This window comes from Achroia grisella, unplaced genomic scaffold (assembly GCF_030625045.1).
Source record: "Achroia grisella isolate CSIRO2021 unplaced genomic scaffold, CSIRO_AGI_Agris_v1 utg821, whole genome shotgun sequence".
Taxonomy (NCBI): Eukaryota; Metazoa; Arthropoda; class Insecta; order Lepidoptera; family Pyralidae; genus Achroia; species Achroia grisella.
Genome location: NW_026713035.1, coordinates 665,478 through 682,494, shown reverse-complemented (window position 1 = coordinate 682,494; position 17,017 = coordinate 665,478). Strand labels below are relative to the sequence as shown.

General features: G+C 28.6%; 4 protein-coding genes across 8 annotated transcripts; 1 reads left to right on the top strand and 3 right to left on the bottom strand.

Annotated features, from left to right (window-relative positions):
- Positions 1-971: 971 nt before the first annotated feature.
- LOC131851939 (uncharacterized) lies at positions 972-1,892 on the bottom strand. Its single transcript, XM_059202499.1, has 3 exons — positions 1,848-1,892; positions 1,498-1,620; positions 972-1,208 (listed from the first exon to the last, which is right to left on the bottom strand). Exons 1-3 carry the CDS (start codon positions 1,890-1,892, stop codon positions 972-974), a joined length of 405 nt encoding a protein of 134 aa, XP_059058482.1.
- Positions 1,893-5,183: 3,291 nt separating this feature from the next.
- Positions 5,184-6,297, bottom strand: LOC131851938 (uncharacterized). Its single transcript, XM_059202498.1, has 3 exons — positions 6,277-6,297; positions 5,951-6,109; positions 5,184-5,435 (listed from the first exon to the last, which is right to left on the bottom strand). The coding sequence occupies exons 1-3, from the start codon at positions 6,295-6,297 to the stop codon at positions 5,184-5,186; spliced, it is 432 nt and encodes a 143-aa protein (XP_059058481.1).
- On the top strand, positions 5,464-9,406 carry LOC131852019 (uncharacterized). The gene is made up of 5 exons (XM_059202589.1): positions 5,464-6,474; positions 8,331-8,372; positions 8,476-8,630; positions 8,942-9,032; positions 9,123-9,406. The coding sequence occupies exons 1-5, from the start codon at positions 6,394-6,396 to the stop codon at positions 9,366-9,368; spliced, it is 615 nt and encodes a 204-aa protein (XP_059058572.1). The 5' UTR covers positions 5,464-6,393; the 3' UTR covers positions 9,369-9,406.
- Positions 9,407-9,596: 190 nt separating this feature from the next.
- On the bottom strand, positions 9,597-16,286 carry LOC131852048 (uncharacterized). Of its 5 annotated transcripts, XM_059202631.1 has the most exons (7): positions 16,046-16,286; positions 15,238-15,761; positions 11,629-11,804; positions 11,094-11,411; positions 10,805-10,920; positions 10,142-10,235; positions 9,597-10,053 (listed from the first exon to the last, which is right to left on the bottom strand). In XM_059202631.1, the coding sequence occupies exons 4-7, from the start codon at positions 11,409-11,411 to the stop codon at positions 9,760-9,762; spliced, it is 822 nt and encodes a 273-aa protein (XP_059058614.1). In that variant the 5' UTR covers positions 11,629-11,804; positions 15,238-15,761; positions 16,046-16,286; the 3' UTR covers positions 9,597-9,759. The 5 variants fall into 5 exon arrangements, with proteins under 5 accessions (XP_059058614.1, XP_059058618.1, XP_059058615.1 ...); XM_059202635.1 differs by lacking the exon at positions 11,629-11,804; XM_059202632.1 differs by lacking the exon at positions 15,238-15,761.
- Positions 16,287-17,017: the final 731 nt, after the last annotated feature.

Here is a 17,017-nt window from a genome sequence, read left to right as displayed (position 1 = left end):
TATTTCAAAAGAGTTAGTGATTGCACTAATAAAAGCTTACGTAACAATAACAAACTGATTTTACCTAAATGTCGTTTGGCTAAAGTTAGTAATTCGTTTTATGGCAATTGCGTAAGGTTTTACAATAAAATACCAGAGTCTGTTATAAATCTGCCAGAAAAAAGATTTAAATGTCAAATAAAACACTTCCTTTGCAAAAAAGCTTACTATAAAATTGAAGAATTCGTTAACGATAATAATGTTTTTCTAGAAAAATTTTAAATACATAGCACTGACAATATTATCTGATTACACTAATAATGAGTGCGTAGCGATTTCTATGTTGATTGTCGCATGCCTCTTACTTGTTACACTGTAATTATTTATATAAAAAAAAAAAAACATCTACACACAAGTTTCTTGCTTATTCTTCTTGTGATGAATCTGCATTCCAAATGAGTGGTAGAATCAAAATATGACTATTCAAAAGTGCTTGTAATGAGTTTATTTGAATAAAGATTATTTCTTCTTCTTCTTCTTCTTCTTTGCTAAACAAATATTTTGCGTTGGTACGGGTACAGATATAATAAATAATGAAATAATAAGTGTAACACTATTTCGGCAAGTAAATGAGAAAATATCTTTTTCTTTATATAGTCGTAGTATGTATTAATATACATACTAAAACTAATGTTTTATTTTTTATGTTTCTAATTTTGTTCATGTCCTTTATAGGTTGGTGCAATAAAGTGTTATAAAAATATATATATATGATTATACTGTCGACTATTTAAATGATTTTCTTAAAGTTATCTTGCTGGTCTAATAGTATTTCATTTACTGTGACAAATAATTGGTATTTTAGTTAAAACCATAAAATCGTTTAAAATAATAATTTAATTAATACTTAAAATAATAATTTACAATATTACTTTTTAGTAAAACATTAGTATTTTTTACAATTAATTTAGATTTATCAAATTCCTTAATCTTTACTTATTGCTCTCGGCGTATTTTTCCAAAGCACTGACAAGAAAGGTTTCAGCAGTTTTCAAATGTTCGGGAGTGACATAACTGCGAAGTTGTGCAACTGGTATATATTCCTCGTAAGACAGTGAACATTTGCCTGTGAGCTTACAAAATCCGATAGCTACAATTGAACCAATCGCGATGACCACAGAATTGGAGACTATCCATCCTATTGCACCAACGGCGAGTGAGATTGCAGACTGTGGAATAAAAAAAATATTTAAAGATTATGCAATAACTAGATAATGCAAAGACTAAAACATAAAGTAAGAAGGAAATATTTTGGAAATATTGGTATGATTTATAAGTGAGGTTGACTGACGGACTGATTTTACGTAAGTATATATAATATATTATTAAATTTATGCGACTGGAATTACGATTTAGCAGTTTAATATATTTATACTTGTTCTCAAACTTATTTTCATTACACAAAACTATATATAATAAGTAGTATTTGAGTTCTTCAAATTGTTATCTGTTACTTACCACTTTATATCCAACAATTGCTTTGATCACTTTCAGTAATAGCGTGGTAGTATCAGGTATTATTCTTGCCAACTCATTTTCCGATGATTCCAAATCTATATAATTCGATGATAAAGCAAAATTCTGGAAAGGAATAGCACATTCTAAATTAACAGAAATTTTTCTATATCCACCGACGAAAAAATGAAATTTAATATTCTTCCAAAAAATGGTGGCGTGAAGTTTAATGATGTATGTATACGTACTTATAGAATTGTAACTGGCATTTGAATATATGTATTTGAATATATATTACATAGAAAGGCCACCTCAGTAGTCAAACAAAAAAATATCAATGCAATAATACTCACATCTGACTGAGATATATGACGAGGAACAGGATCAGCTAGGATCATACCACAAAGGCTAAAAATAACTAGTGCCCGTAGCATCTGCAAATAAATATAATTCCAGTAAGTTGTTGTCTTTCATTTTAATGCCGAACAGTTCAATACTATATTACATAACGTATTAAAATCTGCATGAAAATATTTTAAGTGACACTACAAATTTATAGTGTACACTAATAATTAAGTAATATCAAATAATTAAATATGTAAAAAATTCTTACCTTTATGTAAGTTATGGATATATTTTTCTGTATTTGCTTGCTTCTATTTCACAAATCTGAATGATACAATTACAAAAAGTAGTCAGTGTATTTAAACTAAAAATAAATAATTTGCTGTATTTAATTAATGGTGATAGAAATGGAGGGAGTGGATCATTTAATTAAACCTAATTAATTAATTTGTATCATTATAATTTTTGACTCATTGCATTCCAAAACGCGCTTTAAAATGACACATTATTTAATGTTGATGTATGTTATTAGCTAATTGTTATAATCAATTAAAAATATTTTATGAAAACGCATTTCGCCTGAATATCTATTTTGTCATGCAAAAAAGTATAAATTATTATTATGTCAAATATCCGTATATCCATCATATATGCTGGGTAATTTAAAGCTTAGGCATCCCATATGATGTATATTATAGGTATAATAATAATGAAAATTTATAGTTTATGGAAACCTAAAGAATTCAGAATAGCAGCATGCAATGGAAGATGGCGTACAATGCAAAGTGCATTGAAAAATACTGACCAGTTGATCTGCATTTTCTATTATCTTTTAATGATTTTGTAAAGTAGCACTACTATGGAGTGGTTTTTAGCAAATCGACATCCATTTCAGGAATAGGTACATTGAAAGATATAATTGACATCCGAATTAATGTATCGAATTAAAAGAAATTGTTTTTACATCAAATTGGCCGAAACCATAGGATTATTATAGTCACAAACGTGCTATGACCAATATCGTAACAAGGTTGGTGGTAGTAGTTTATTCATTTGTGTTGTGTCTTGGATCGGTAACAACAGCGGCAACCAGCAGAAAAATTAAGTATGAAACCTATTATTTAATCCTTCAAAAAGAAAAGAATTATGAATAAAACTACAAAAGATTTTATAAACTATACAGACAAACTAGGTAGTTTGTAGTAAAATGAGTCTTTTATCAATAATTTAGTTACTCTCAAACTACTAAGAAACATTTGGTCTGAAACTTGCCGATACTCTATCTAGTTAATGAAAATCGTTGTATAGTATGGTTTAAAATCACAATTCACGGATTGATCGCCGTACCATCATTAAAATTAGTTACATTTATATTTATAAAATATGTTCACGTACTCAAAACTTACGTAAGTTACATTTTTCATAACAAGAAATGCACATTATATTCATAATCTCTACAGATATTGCCAAGCTAAAGAAGAAACGTCATTACACTTCCTACGCGTTTGTAGCCTACTCATGCGTATCCAACAATTAATCCTTTCGAAAGTATACTCTATCCCGAGGCGATAAAAACCATTGCTCCTAAGAATATCCTTCAATTCTTGTCCCTCATAGTTCTTGTTAGCGAAAAAGGGCGAGCATAATAGATCTATGTAGGTCGCAGTGCTACAGGTATTCGTACATAACAATAGCCCGAAACCCTTAATAAATAAATAAAACTTTCATAATATTTTACAAAACACGTATATTTTTTTATTTATAGCTGATCATTATCACCTTTCTTATTGCTATGATCACCGAATAAGCGTGGGTAATGATTATATTTTTTTTTGTTTAATATTTATTTTTATTATCTTTATATATAATAAAATCGTAAGTAGTAATAAATTATATCTGAACTAAAAATTAAGATTTCTAATATATCGTCTTTTTCTCTATAGAAATGTAGAGATTATTACTGAAATTCCGTAATATTTTATAAATAATATGATCTGAGATTAATTAAAAAATATATTAAGTAGGAACTGAGAAATAAGCAGGTAAGTTAGTATAATATAATATAGTAACTATTAAAGAAAACTAGCTTCTTACTACTATGTAATGTTATCTTTGTTACTATTGACCTATTTTCTGATATATAATGTACAAAGTATTTAAGTTGATTTGATAACATCAATTTAAAAAATATGATTAATCTTCATCTATACTAATTATAAAGAGGTAAAATTTGTATCTTAGTTTGTGCAGATCCGATCCGAAACGTTAGCTTTAGCTTCTACTTTTGTTTGAAGGATGATAAACTGGTTGGGGCTGCGGAGGCAGTGCCTCCACTGCGGTGCACGCATTTACATAAAGAGAGGCTGCTTATACGAAGAGACAGATTAAATTACATGTAGCTCGTAGTAGAGGAAACGTTTGAGATATTTTTACTTCACATTCAATGATACGATCTCAAAATGACAATGAATACTAATATATGTGTAGATATTTATCTTAGAATCGAATAAATATCCTTATGTTGTATAATGTTGAGATACTCTTTTGATATTAATATATTTAAAGTTTTCTTGTATTATTTAATCAAAATTATAAAAAAAAAATCTATAATATGTCTCTCGCCATCTTACCAATAAATACATTTTTCCAGTCATAAATAGTTTTGCTACATATTTCTATAACATATAAGCTATATAACATCATGCTATGGCTAATAAGAGCGAAGCAGTAATAAAAAATGTGACAAACATATCATTTTAGTGCTTTCGCTGCTTACGTGTACCTTAACAGTTTAGGAAAATATATGTATGCCGGATATGTTTTCCTTTAAGAGTTCTAAAAAAAGTCTGGGACAACATATATCTCTCTTTTAAGATTCACTTCCTATAACCTTTTTTATGGTAATCAATTTACTTCTAAGATAATGCTTCATTTGTGAAGGTGTTTTTATAAACATGAACCTGCTATTTATATGTTACATAATATACATACAAAGTTGTTTCAATATATACCTATATACATGTACATGTCAAATGTGGTATAGAAATGACACTTTTATTTTAGTCAATATTTTTTGAGAATTTGAAACTAATTAATAGTCGCTACCCTCTATTGAGTGTAAAACTATTACGGATATAGACTCAACGATAAGTAGTTATATCTATAGGTATACAATGAGATTACATATATTTCGATATAACTAGGTAGATTGTATTATATAATTATACGCAATATCATCGTTACATTTTTATTTACAAAACACAATATAAATTAAACAATTGACTAAAACTATATATCTTAATATTTATACATATTCACTTCAATAAATAAATCTCAACTAGAGTTTAGTATGAATCTTGTAGGGATCTGTATTTTCTTATAGCGTTCTCCACAAAATCTGAAGCAATCGCCAATCTTTCAGGTGTAGCGAGGGACCTGATTTCTCTCTGCACTTCAATTAGAGAGTTCACGCCGGATAACTTGGAGCAGAGTGGTGTTAACTTGCATATGCCAAAAGTTACAAGAACACCGACTAATAAAGCTGGACTCTTAAAAATCAAGAATGATGCAACTTTCTTCACCAAGCCAAAGGCGAACTGTAACAATACAACAGATTTTGTAAAATTAAGAATACATAAAAAAAACTTAAATATAAATGTGCCCAATATATTTGGAAAATATACTGTTAAATATTCAAAGTATTTTCCTGATTAATTACTTACAAAGGGCTTATTTAATTATTATTATTTCGTCCTTCACGGGTGTAATCTTTGCGTATAACATAAACATAGGCGATATCATCATTCCATTATAGTAATGCATAAAAAACAATTTTCTACTTTTCTTACTATTGTCTTCTTTTCTTAATATATAGAATATAAAACCTTTGCATTACGAAAATCTATCAATTCTTTTATTGATATGTTTTCCTCATAAATATAGACATAGCAATATATATATATATATATACATTTACATAAATTCGATAATAATCATCAACTTGAACGTGTTTAGATGCATTTGTATGATGCGACTGAACAACGTGAATAAATTACAATCAATTTTATGCTCAGAATTTCATATGTAATTATATAAGTGTACAAATACTTACAGTTGCAACAGTAGCGACTAAGCCCAATTTAGAGACTCCCACTGCTGTTGTTGCTGCCACTTTAGGTACAATAATTTCAGAATAGGCTTTCCCGTAATAGGGTTTTACATCAAATCTTTCTTCCCTCGAACCTCTATAAGGATATGGATATGATATTCCCTGTAAATTAAATAGGTAGGTATACGTTATTTTATAGTTGTAAGTCACTAACGATGTATGTATCGATAGAAGACAGGAGTAATATTTTGAATATAATATCAAACATAATGTAGGTGATTGATGTTCTTATGATAGATGTCATATATGTAAAATGTTTATAAATATACTGCTACATTATCATTCATCATAATGTCAGTAAAGTCAATTGATATTTGTTTCCGTGAAACCATTAAATAATCGAATTGGTCTAAAATAAAAACAAATTAATACGAAACTTACCCGGTATGCACTATTTGAATCTCCGTAATCAATCAAATTTTCTAAATCATCAAAGTCTCTTGACGCTAAAGCTGCGCCCAATGCAAGTATGACTAGAAATCCAACCTTGAACATCTGTAACATAAACATTTATTATTAACCTCAGTACATATAAGTATATAAAATATCATTTTACAGTAGATAATTAAGTAGTACTAACCTTGTCGGTGGTATAAAAATTCAAATAAGCACTAGAACTGCGTCAAATGAAGTACTTTTTGGGAATGTGTAAAAACCATGTCTAACAATCAATAAATACTATTCTTAATGAACAGTTATTAACTAATTTAATTAGATATAATAATGTTGAAGCATTTTCTTCATTACGCAATTGGATGGTTTTTAAATTATAAAATAATTTTGTTGTATATTTACAATCTGTAATATTTTATTATTGAAGAACATTGAATTCTTTCACTTTTATATTTTACTATATATTTGTAATACTTTTAGTGCGTGTTTATAGAACTCATTCCTATCTTGAAATCTTAAATTTTTTTTATATAAACATTAGGTATCACTTTCCATTTTTGATTGACTAGCTGCGCCCCGTATTTATTCGTACTTATACTAAAATATATGTAGTTTTATTATAATCGTACTTATAATAAAACTGCCTAAAGAGTCTTCGTATCATAAATAAACGTATAACAACGTATTATATATATTATTTTAAATTTTTATAATCTGGGTAATCGCACTACATCGTAGGTCACGCCATAATTTTCCATGAGATGAGCTAAACCCAAGCGAAAATCCATTTAAAATAATATACAGATAGAACACCTCGAGGTATATCTTCTATGAATACAATGTGTAATTTCATTTAAAAAATTGTTGCACTAAATATATCGAAATTATTCAGTAACTAATAGGTATAGAATTATGTTCCATACAGTTAAATTAAAAAACAACAATTTCTCAAATATAGGATAAATTATTTAAGAAGTTGTTACATACAAGTTATATTATTTGGTACATGTAGACCATATTCAATCTAACATCTAAAAACTTATTCATAAAATAAAAAAATACCGTAATACTCAAATGTAGCGTATATGTTGCTTTCACACAATTTGTCGAATATAGTTCTTCAGAATTCTATCGTAAAGGCATAAATGAATTACCATTACATGGCTACAACGTATCGATAATAAGGGTAAATATTTGAATTAAATGAATATGTCATATCTTAGAAAAAAACGAGTATCAATTTTTCAGTACTAATATACAATTCCATACTTCAACATTATTAATACTTACATGGAGACTGATCGCATCAAAGTTATTTTTACAAGAAAAATTATTTAAAAAATACATTGGATTTATAAAAAAAAACCATACGTATATATGATTAACACGTTTTTATATATCAATATTTAATCATTGATATGATATTGATAGAACGGAAATAACTTTCAACTATGTTCGAATATCCAACCCTACAGCATTTTTTTTCTTTTAAAATATTATATATATTGAGACATTGAATGGAAAGAATCATTTGATTTATTCAATTTATAACCTTAAATTTAAAATTTCTTTACTTTAGCAATTCTTATTGTCATATTAGTTGATATTGATATATCAGTTATAATTGTGACTACTATATCTCAAACTTCGTCATGGTCTCTGCATAAATCTCGCAATATATAAACAGACAATAGATATATAGTGAAATCTATTCCTTTATAGATATACAGTTTTGTAAAATAATAATAAAGTATTTCTTAATAAGCTTCGGGGTGAGTGACTAACACATAGTTGAATTAACTAATTAGTGATCCAATATACGCAATTCAGAGTAAGCTAATCATTCCATTAACTAAGTATGTAAAATAAAACGTATATTAAATAGAACTTCTGTAAGTAATTCATCATTCACAGATCGTCTGTTTAATAGATACAGTCTACACTGCACATAACTTCTAAAACAATTACCAAGGTGAGTAATAACTTTAATATATAATATTTATATATATTTTACATAATTTCTCAATTTTGCTTTAACAAACGCGGTATCATTGATATCATTATTTCTCTTACAGATGACTCGTGCAATCGTAATCATTGCAGTGATCTGTTGGACTGGTATATCAGCAGCTGTTCCTTCTTATCCAGTATACATTAATCCATATCCTGAACACAGAGGAGATATAAATCCTCTAAAGGCTATTGATGACATCCCTTCGAATGCGTATGAGTAAGTTTGGACACCATATTATATTCTACTGCTAATGTTACTAATTTCCTAAAAGAAAGTTTTCTTTTCAATAATTATAGTTCAAAGGTGATCAAGATTCATGTCTTACTCGATTTCTGTGGGGTCATTTCATACAATTCGATATATAAGCAGACCTCTCTATTATAATTATTCCATGCCCAACTACTTATATAGAGAGCTGATATATATAGTTTAGTATTAAGTATAGATTGAATAGGAAGTGAAGAAACTAGTTGTGGACTTATTAATTATTGTTAAATCTTATTATTTAAATTTATATTCTATTTCAGATACCATATTATTCCCAGTGATGGATATCCTCTTGCCGAGTTCGACAGTTCCGCTCAATGGTCTATCCTTGATTACATTCCCAGTCCTATCGTAAGTTTGATTCTCAACTAATATAGATATTACAACTATATTTAATTATATAACTTTGAACATGGTTGCTAAATATAAATTTAATTTCAGACTGCAATTACTAAAGTGGCATCAAAAGCTCTTAGTGTAACCAAATGGTTCATAATCAATGGTGGATTGGTAGTCCTCGGAATGGCTCTAGTAATCGGTTTCTGTGCTTTCACTCCATATTGCACATTGATAATTGAAAAACCTTTCGCAAGAAAAATCCGATCACTTAATATTCCATACTTAGATGACGTAGAGTTATATCTGAAAGAAGCTTATACCAAATATCACGCAATGCAAGAGGACTAATTTTATTTATTGTAACTTAGGTAGATATGACTTATTTATTCTTTTAATTAATAAATATAAACATAATTTAATAAAAGTCTTTTATTACTTCATCCTAATTAAAAATATTCGAGAAACGGTAGGAATATTCATTTATTCTTAATCATTCAAATAGTCAGGTAATAAAAATTAGTAATAATAAAAATAACAAAAAATTAGGAATGGATATATTTATTTTAATTAGCGAACTTGACATATTTTTAAACAACAGCATTCCACATTCTACAGCACTCATACATTATAAAATAAAATAATGAATTTAGCACAATAGTATCTGTTAATGCATCTATCTAATCATATACATGTAAAATTGTCTAATGTCTAAATATAAAGTTGGAATGTATATTCAAAATTAGTAAAGAATAGATCGACGCCTTCTGTTGCTCGTTATATCAGCAACTGTTTGTATCTTTTGATATTTGTTAATGGCAGTCTTGACGAAATCTGCGGCGTTACTAATCTTTTCTAATCTCTCGGGAGAAATTAGAGATCTCATCTCCTCGTGAATAGGTCCAATGCCATTGAAGGTTATAGCGCAGAGATTAGTGTAGGAACAAATACCAACAGTCAGAAGAGATCCAAGGAATAGTGTGAACATACTTCCAAATATCCATGTGATAGTTCTACCCACATAACTTACAATTGTCTGAAAGTAAATAATAACAAAAATATTATTTTTCCAAAAGTACATTTTTCGATTTTTTTTTGATACAATTTGAAAATGAAGCACTTACCCTAGAGTCAGGCACTTGACTCCACAATAATCCGAATGCTGAGGTGTCAGGCTCGATGAAATAATTACTAGGGCTGTTTACATACATGTCATGTCTGCAAAAATAAATAAATCCTGAAGTAGTAAAAAGACACAAAACTATAACTATCGTTATATACGATTGATAGAAATCCATTAAGAGCATCGTCCTTAAATAGTTTCCAAACGATGTAGGTAAGTTTGATTTTTGTGAACACCGAATGAACTTTGTATATATTTGATAACACCTAAAGGACTTACTGAAGACAAAAATACCGACAACAAGACAAATCTATTTTGAAATTCGCCGGTTATTTAGAACTCAGCCCTGTTTTTTTTTCTAAATAACACTATAATGTACTATTTTTAAGTGTAATGTGACATTTGCATTCACGACGTCGTCGAAAGATGACAATGTGATTAACTATCCATCTGGGAAGTATAGATTGAGATTACATAATTTTAATAATCTTACTAATATTATAAACATGATAGTATACTATAGAATCTAATATATAGTACAATAGTATTGTAGAATATTATTATTCTATTACAGAAATCCCCTTTTAATTTCGGTCATGTATTACTAGATCTGTCTGCTACCGTCAACCTAATAGAAATATTAAAATGTAAAATAACTGTTTACCCGTGAGAACCGGAGTATGCAGCGTCATATGTATATCCGGGCGCATATGGAATATCAGGATAAGCCACTTCAACTGGATTTGCTACATATGCATAACCAGGAATAGCTAAGTTATCCTAAAAATTAAATACATTTAAAAAATCAGCAGTAAACTAAAAACACATGAATTATAAAAAAATTGTGTTTAATAAATTAATATCTACTGTAGTATTGTTTTGTCTATATTCCTAATTCATTTCATAGTCAAATTAATTATTGAGTAATTTAATATTATTTGTATTATACTTACAATTCTGCTTAATTCCGTACTACCATCAACTGGTTGGTCAGCTAACATTTTCTCATGTTTAATAACAGGTCCTATTGGTTTGACAGGTTCTATATTAGCTCGTCCACCATTTTTGTATTCATCTCCATTGTATACTGGATGTTTAACTGATTCAGATTCAATTTCTCTTTTAATAATCGGTTCCGTTTTCAAATCTGGTTTGAAACTAGTGTGTTTCTCTAGCATAGCATAAGATGAGGAAACTTCCGCCGTTGAAAGTCCAGCAAAAAAATCACTTGAAATAACTATTACCAAAAGTACTGATGATGCTCTAAACATCTAGAAAACATATATAATGTATTACTAATATTAGATAATTAGGTATATAATAGAAAAAGGATTTGTGTAACAAAAATATTAATTAATATAAAACAATTAGTTACGTTTAGACACAAATGTAACGTTATAAAAAGTTAAGGGTTTTTTTACAATACAGCTTGTTATTATATTTAACATATACAGTAAAAATGCAGTAAAAATGAAAACTGTTACTTACCTTGAAAGTTTTAGTTTACTATCCTTAACTAATACCCAAATTGAACTAACGTATTTTAGTTGTTGACTCTGGTTTTATATATATTGTCATTATTTCTTTCATAGGATGGGTCCTTGTTTTATTTTATCTTCTGACATTCTGTTGCAATAATACGAAGCGATAAAGATTCGTCAACCCTATGGAATGTGCCAAAAGAATTGCTATTTGTAAAACATTTTTTTCTTCTATTCAGTAGTTATCGCGTTGCGGTATTTACGAAGATGTTTCAAGTTAAAATTATCCATGAGTCTAATAGGGAGTACTCGTAGATATTAATGTTTCTAAACTCATTGGTTTTGTCACAAACTAGAAAGTTTAATACTAAGAAGTATAATATCGTAGCACGGGATATTAAAATCAGTATATATGTATAAGGTGTAAGTGGAAGATTGATCTAGCATGTTAATTGCTCTTTCTAATAGAAGACGGTCATGTAGGTACGGCTTCTGATTACGAAGTCTTATGGGGGTGGTTCTTATGCATGATAATGGAATGGTGCATCCGCCTGCGCTAACGGCTTACGCTGAGGAGGTACACGTGGAGGATAATAAGATGAGTATGAGGTCAGGTCAGTTAGCTCATCGTTGTAAATTTACCATGAATTTATCACGATGGTTTCCAGAGGAAATCACGTGGAGGTCAACCTGACACAGAACATTGCCGACTATGTGGTTATTAGTCCAGTTTACTAACAATCCATGTGGAAATGGTTTGAATATTGTAAAATTATATTATTGCTCAAACCTACATTCGTATTTTAAATCCATTTATGATTCATTGCGTTCACCTGTCACTAATATCGATTGGTCACAAAAGGTCACTGTAAAATAGTTTCAAAGAAACCACCACAAATACATAGGTACCACCTATTTGTTTGTGTTGGTCCTTTGTTTATTAAACAACCTACCTCAATTTTATTAAGTAAGTTTATTGTTAATTTAAATTAATGGCGCAAACAACAAATGTAGCTACTATTTTTTTATTTTAATTCCATTTATGTCTCTATTCGTCTACTATCTATTAAAATATATAAAAGCCTCCTCTAGAATCACACTATCAAAAAAAAAATCCGTTCCGTTGCGTAGTTTTAAAGATTTAAGCATACATCGGCAGCGACTATATTTTATACTATGTAATAATAATGATGATGATGATATTCAATTAAAATAGTAAATGCCACTGAAACGGCCAACCGGAACTTGTACTATGGGTAAAATAAGTAGTATTTTTAATAATAATATTTAGCTGCGAATATATAAACTTATAAACTTACTAATACATTTTTTTCACATTAATACAAATAGTTTGATTATAATTAAAGATTCAAAATAAGACTGTCTGTCTTACTAAACTATCAGTTCTAATGTCGCTAAATTGTCACTAGTTGCTCATAATTTAATCTACGTTATTCATAATTTAAGGAAATTGTACATCAGTTTATGATCAATTATTATGTAACATTTAAATTGTCAGTCCTTAATCAGAACCCGCTGCATGCAGCAGTTTAATCTAGTGAGTTACGGAATGGGTAATCGTCATTATTAGGATATATATTGAGAAAAGTTTTTTAATGTAAATTGTGTAACCATGTCATTCATTTTAGCTGTTTGATTCAATTAGGATACATACAATACATACTACAGTATTTCTGTGATATTTCTCTTGTTTCAACAGAATGAAAACTTGATAATAGTCTTCGTAATGCAAAAGAGAACAATCAATACTAATAAAAATTTAAAAGAAGTTGCTAAGCACGCAGCTGTTTTATGAATAAGTAACGCAAATAGGTCTGTAATATATCAATCGATCAAATCTATTTTTGCTAACGAAATAACAATTGAAACTAATTTAAGACGTTCAACTTTCGGAAATACTAATAGCCTATGTTTTCGTCTTTTGTGAATGCGCCGATCTCACCCTAAAGAAAACTTTCCGTTGAAGTCGAAACTATTGTCGCGAAAGACATAGTAAAGTCATTAAATTCCCTCACGTTGATATAAAAATATCGATGCAAAATTTTACGGAGGTTATAAAAATAATGAAAATGATGTTATCTTTAATATTATCATATAACAGAAATAAAATTATAGTCCTACGTAGACTAGCAGTTGCACATTACCTCAACTTTCAATGGTTGTGGGTTCTCTTCTCACACAAGGAAATTTGTACAGGATTGTTTGTATTAGTCTGAATGTGTTATATATATCAATGTAATTAGATATAACACATTCAGAGTATAAATATCTAATATGTGTAATTTTTATATATTTAATAAGTACTTTTTTATTACTCAATGATCGCGAAACTGCAGACCAGTATGTATTATATAATATTCACCCAGTAGTACCCATAATATTAAAATGTAAACTGTAAAAAATTCATAATGTCAAATAAATACTATAATATATATTATTTTATTCATCAATTGCATAATATATGCATAATGCCATTAGGGACCCATCGAAGAACGAGTAAATAAAGTAGTAATAGTAGTGATAAAATATATTTTCAGTTGCCTACGGAAATATTATAGAATAGTAAAGTAAGCATAGCCTGAGTAAACACATGTCGTATTGATCAATCGATATTGAGCGAGTCAACATCTACATGACACGTTAAATATTGTACAGCTTACCAACCTAACATAGGTACCACTAATGGGCGTACCTAGGAGGGAATAGGGGAGAGCCACTGACCTTCCATGAAAAAGGTGTGCAATACATTATGTATTCAGTTTTGAAAAAACCTTGATCTGGCCTAAAAATCTATCTTGTCTACTGTCTAGGCTAAAAAGAAACCAGACTTATAAGAGTTCGAATCTTTTAAGTTAGTTAGAAATCTAATAGGTACTAAATATATTAAACTAATAAAAGTATAAAATATTACACAGCAAAGTATGTTTATATTGTTTAAAAATACTTAATAATTCAATACTTTTACGATTAGTCACTCATTTCACTCGGACATCCTTAACGCACCAACCAAGATAAATATTCTAAGAAAGCATCAGTCTTATCAATAATATGCACGAAGTTTATCAGTAAAGGTAAGACCATCTTTATTGTCGTAAAAAGGACGGATATATTGTTATTGTCATCAGTCAAGATGATTAATGAACGAGGACCAAGGACCCACGATTATTTTAAATATATAGAGACGCTCATTTACATTTCAGACTTAGTAATAGCACAAAGGTTGTAGTTATTGCTTCACGTATTCCTAAAGTAAATTAATCTTCATTTTGTTAACATCATAGCCAATTGGTTTAATAGCATGATTTATAGTCCTTAAAGTTTAAATTTGTATCTATTTCGGACTAGCGCTCCAGTCATTGTAGCACCGATAACAAACCAAATTAAAACGAGAGACAGCTCAGTAGGTCGATCTCACTGACTGAAACGTGGGTAGTCTACTTGTTAAACCTAAGATTTCTCCATCTACCATTACAGACGTGATATTATTATTTTATTAATAATTTTGAACATAAATGTCTATTTATACATTTATATCTATATAGACATTTAGCGCTCCACAGACTCCATAAAAAATACAGGTAGTAGGGCTACTTACCGCTTTACATATTCCCAAAACAACTTTATTTCCGCGTCCATACAAGCAGTCATAATCGTTTTCTTATTATAGTATCACAATGTTTTAAACATAAATAACTATGTTCACTAATGTAATGTTTAGCGACTAAAACCGTTAATAGGTACTCTTTCATATATTCATACTTATATTAATATTTGTTATTATGATACACTTATTCAAAATATGAAGGTTCTCATCAATATTGTTAAATATACCTAAATACTGTTTTTATGATCTGTACACAAAGTTACTAAAAATAATATCGAAAGTTATTCTATAGTTCTTTGTTAGTCAGTTTAGGAACACAATATTTAATAAGTTTTTCGCCATTGATAACAAGAATTAGTCCAATCAACACGATCAAACATAGTGGGGCTTGTATAGTGACTACCCGCCGGTCGTATTCCAACCTCGTGGTAAGTATTATAACACGTGGAGGTTCAGGGTTATATCTATCGATTCTTATTCACAACCGAACACTTTGGAGAAAATCACATTTACACCTACAACCAATTTTACAACAGTAGGTAATTTTTCATAATTACACGTATCTACTAAAAATAGGTGGTGGATAAGCGAAGTACCTATTCTACCCAACTTTACTTATTTTACCATTATTTATCTAGTAAATTGAAATTATATGTAATAAATAAAAAACGGCGTCGACAGAAAAATCTAGTCGTCCAGATATAATTTTAAATTAGAAACAAGCATACGGCGTACCATATGGTATATAATAATCATGACCTATATACCTATGTACATACAACAGCAATAAATACTTTACGTTATCATATGGTGACCGTAAAACCACTTATGCAGTGCCATTTCAGAGAACATATGTAGATGCAAGAGACATGACATCGTCAGTGACATCTTTTCAAGCGGGCTTTAAATTGCATTAATGGTTATTTTCAATTCTGAAAGGCGTTACATTACTGGAATCAAACAAACAAGGAGCTACATTATTTATTGTTGTTTTCTGTGTTCAATTTGTTTTTTTTTTTTCAAAATCATAATAAAATAAATTTTTGAATAAATGAAATTGTGTAAAAATTCTTTTGGCAATTTATAACTAAATAATTTGATATTCAACAATAAAAAAATATATATCAGTGTGCTAGCAAAAAAATAAATTTTAATTTAGGAGAAATCTAATAAAGTTAAAGTTTAGTTTCTACAGTTACATTGTTTTAAATTTTTTTAATTAGTTATATGCACTCACATTTATTTAAATCCCTTTTAATTGCAAATTTACTATTTATATTAATTGAAACTAAATTAACTGAACTGAACAAAAATAATCTCTCCTGTCTTTTTCCATATTTATATTTTCGTAAATAGTGATTTAATAAACTCATTAAAATATTATTAAGCATGAAAATAGGTTTTTAATCGTGTTTATAACACTTACTATATTACTTTATATATCCTGTGATGATTGTAAGTAAAAAATAAACATAGAGTTTAATTTGATCGTTATTTTATATTTTTTACTTACAAAAGGTACCCTTTTGTAACGTAAGAGTTAATCTTCAAATAATGGCAACACTAAAGTTAAAACTTCAAATTGATTGAAGCTATATACCCATGGTACCATGGTCTTAATAAAATTAAAAACAACTTCGAATTTTAAAAAATATTGCCGAAATCAGAAGGAAGAATAATATACCGGTAAATCAAATATTTATTGATATTTTATACTTCAAAATTTCTTACAATTATTAAGAGATATTCTATCATTTTAAAATTGTATTAC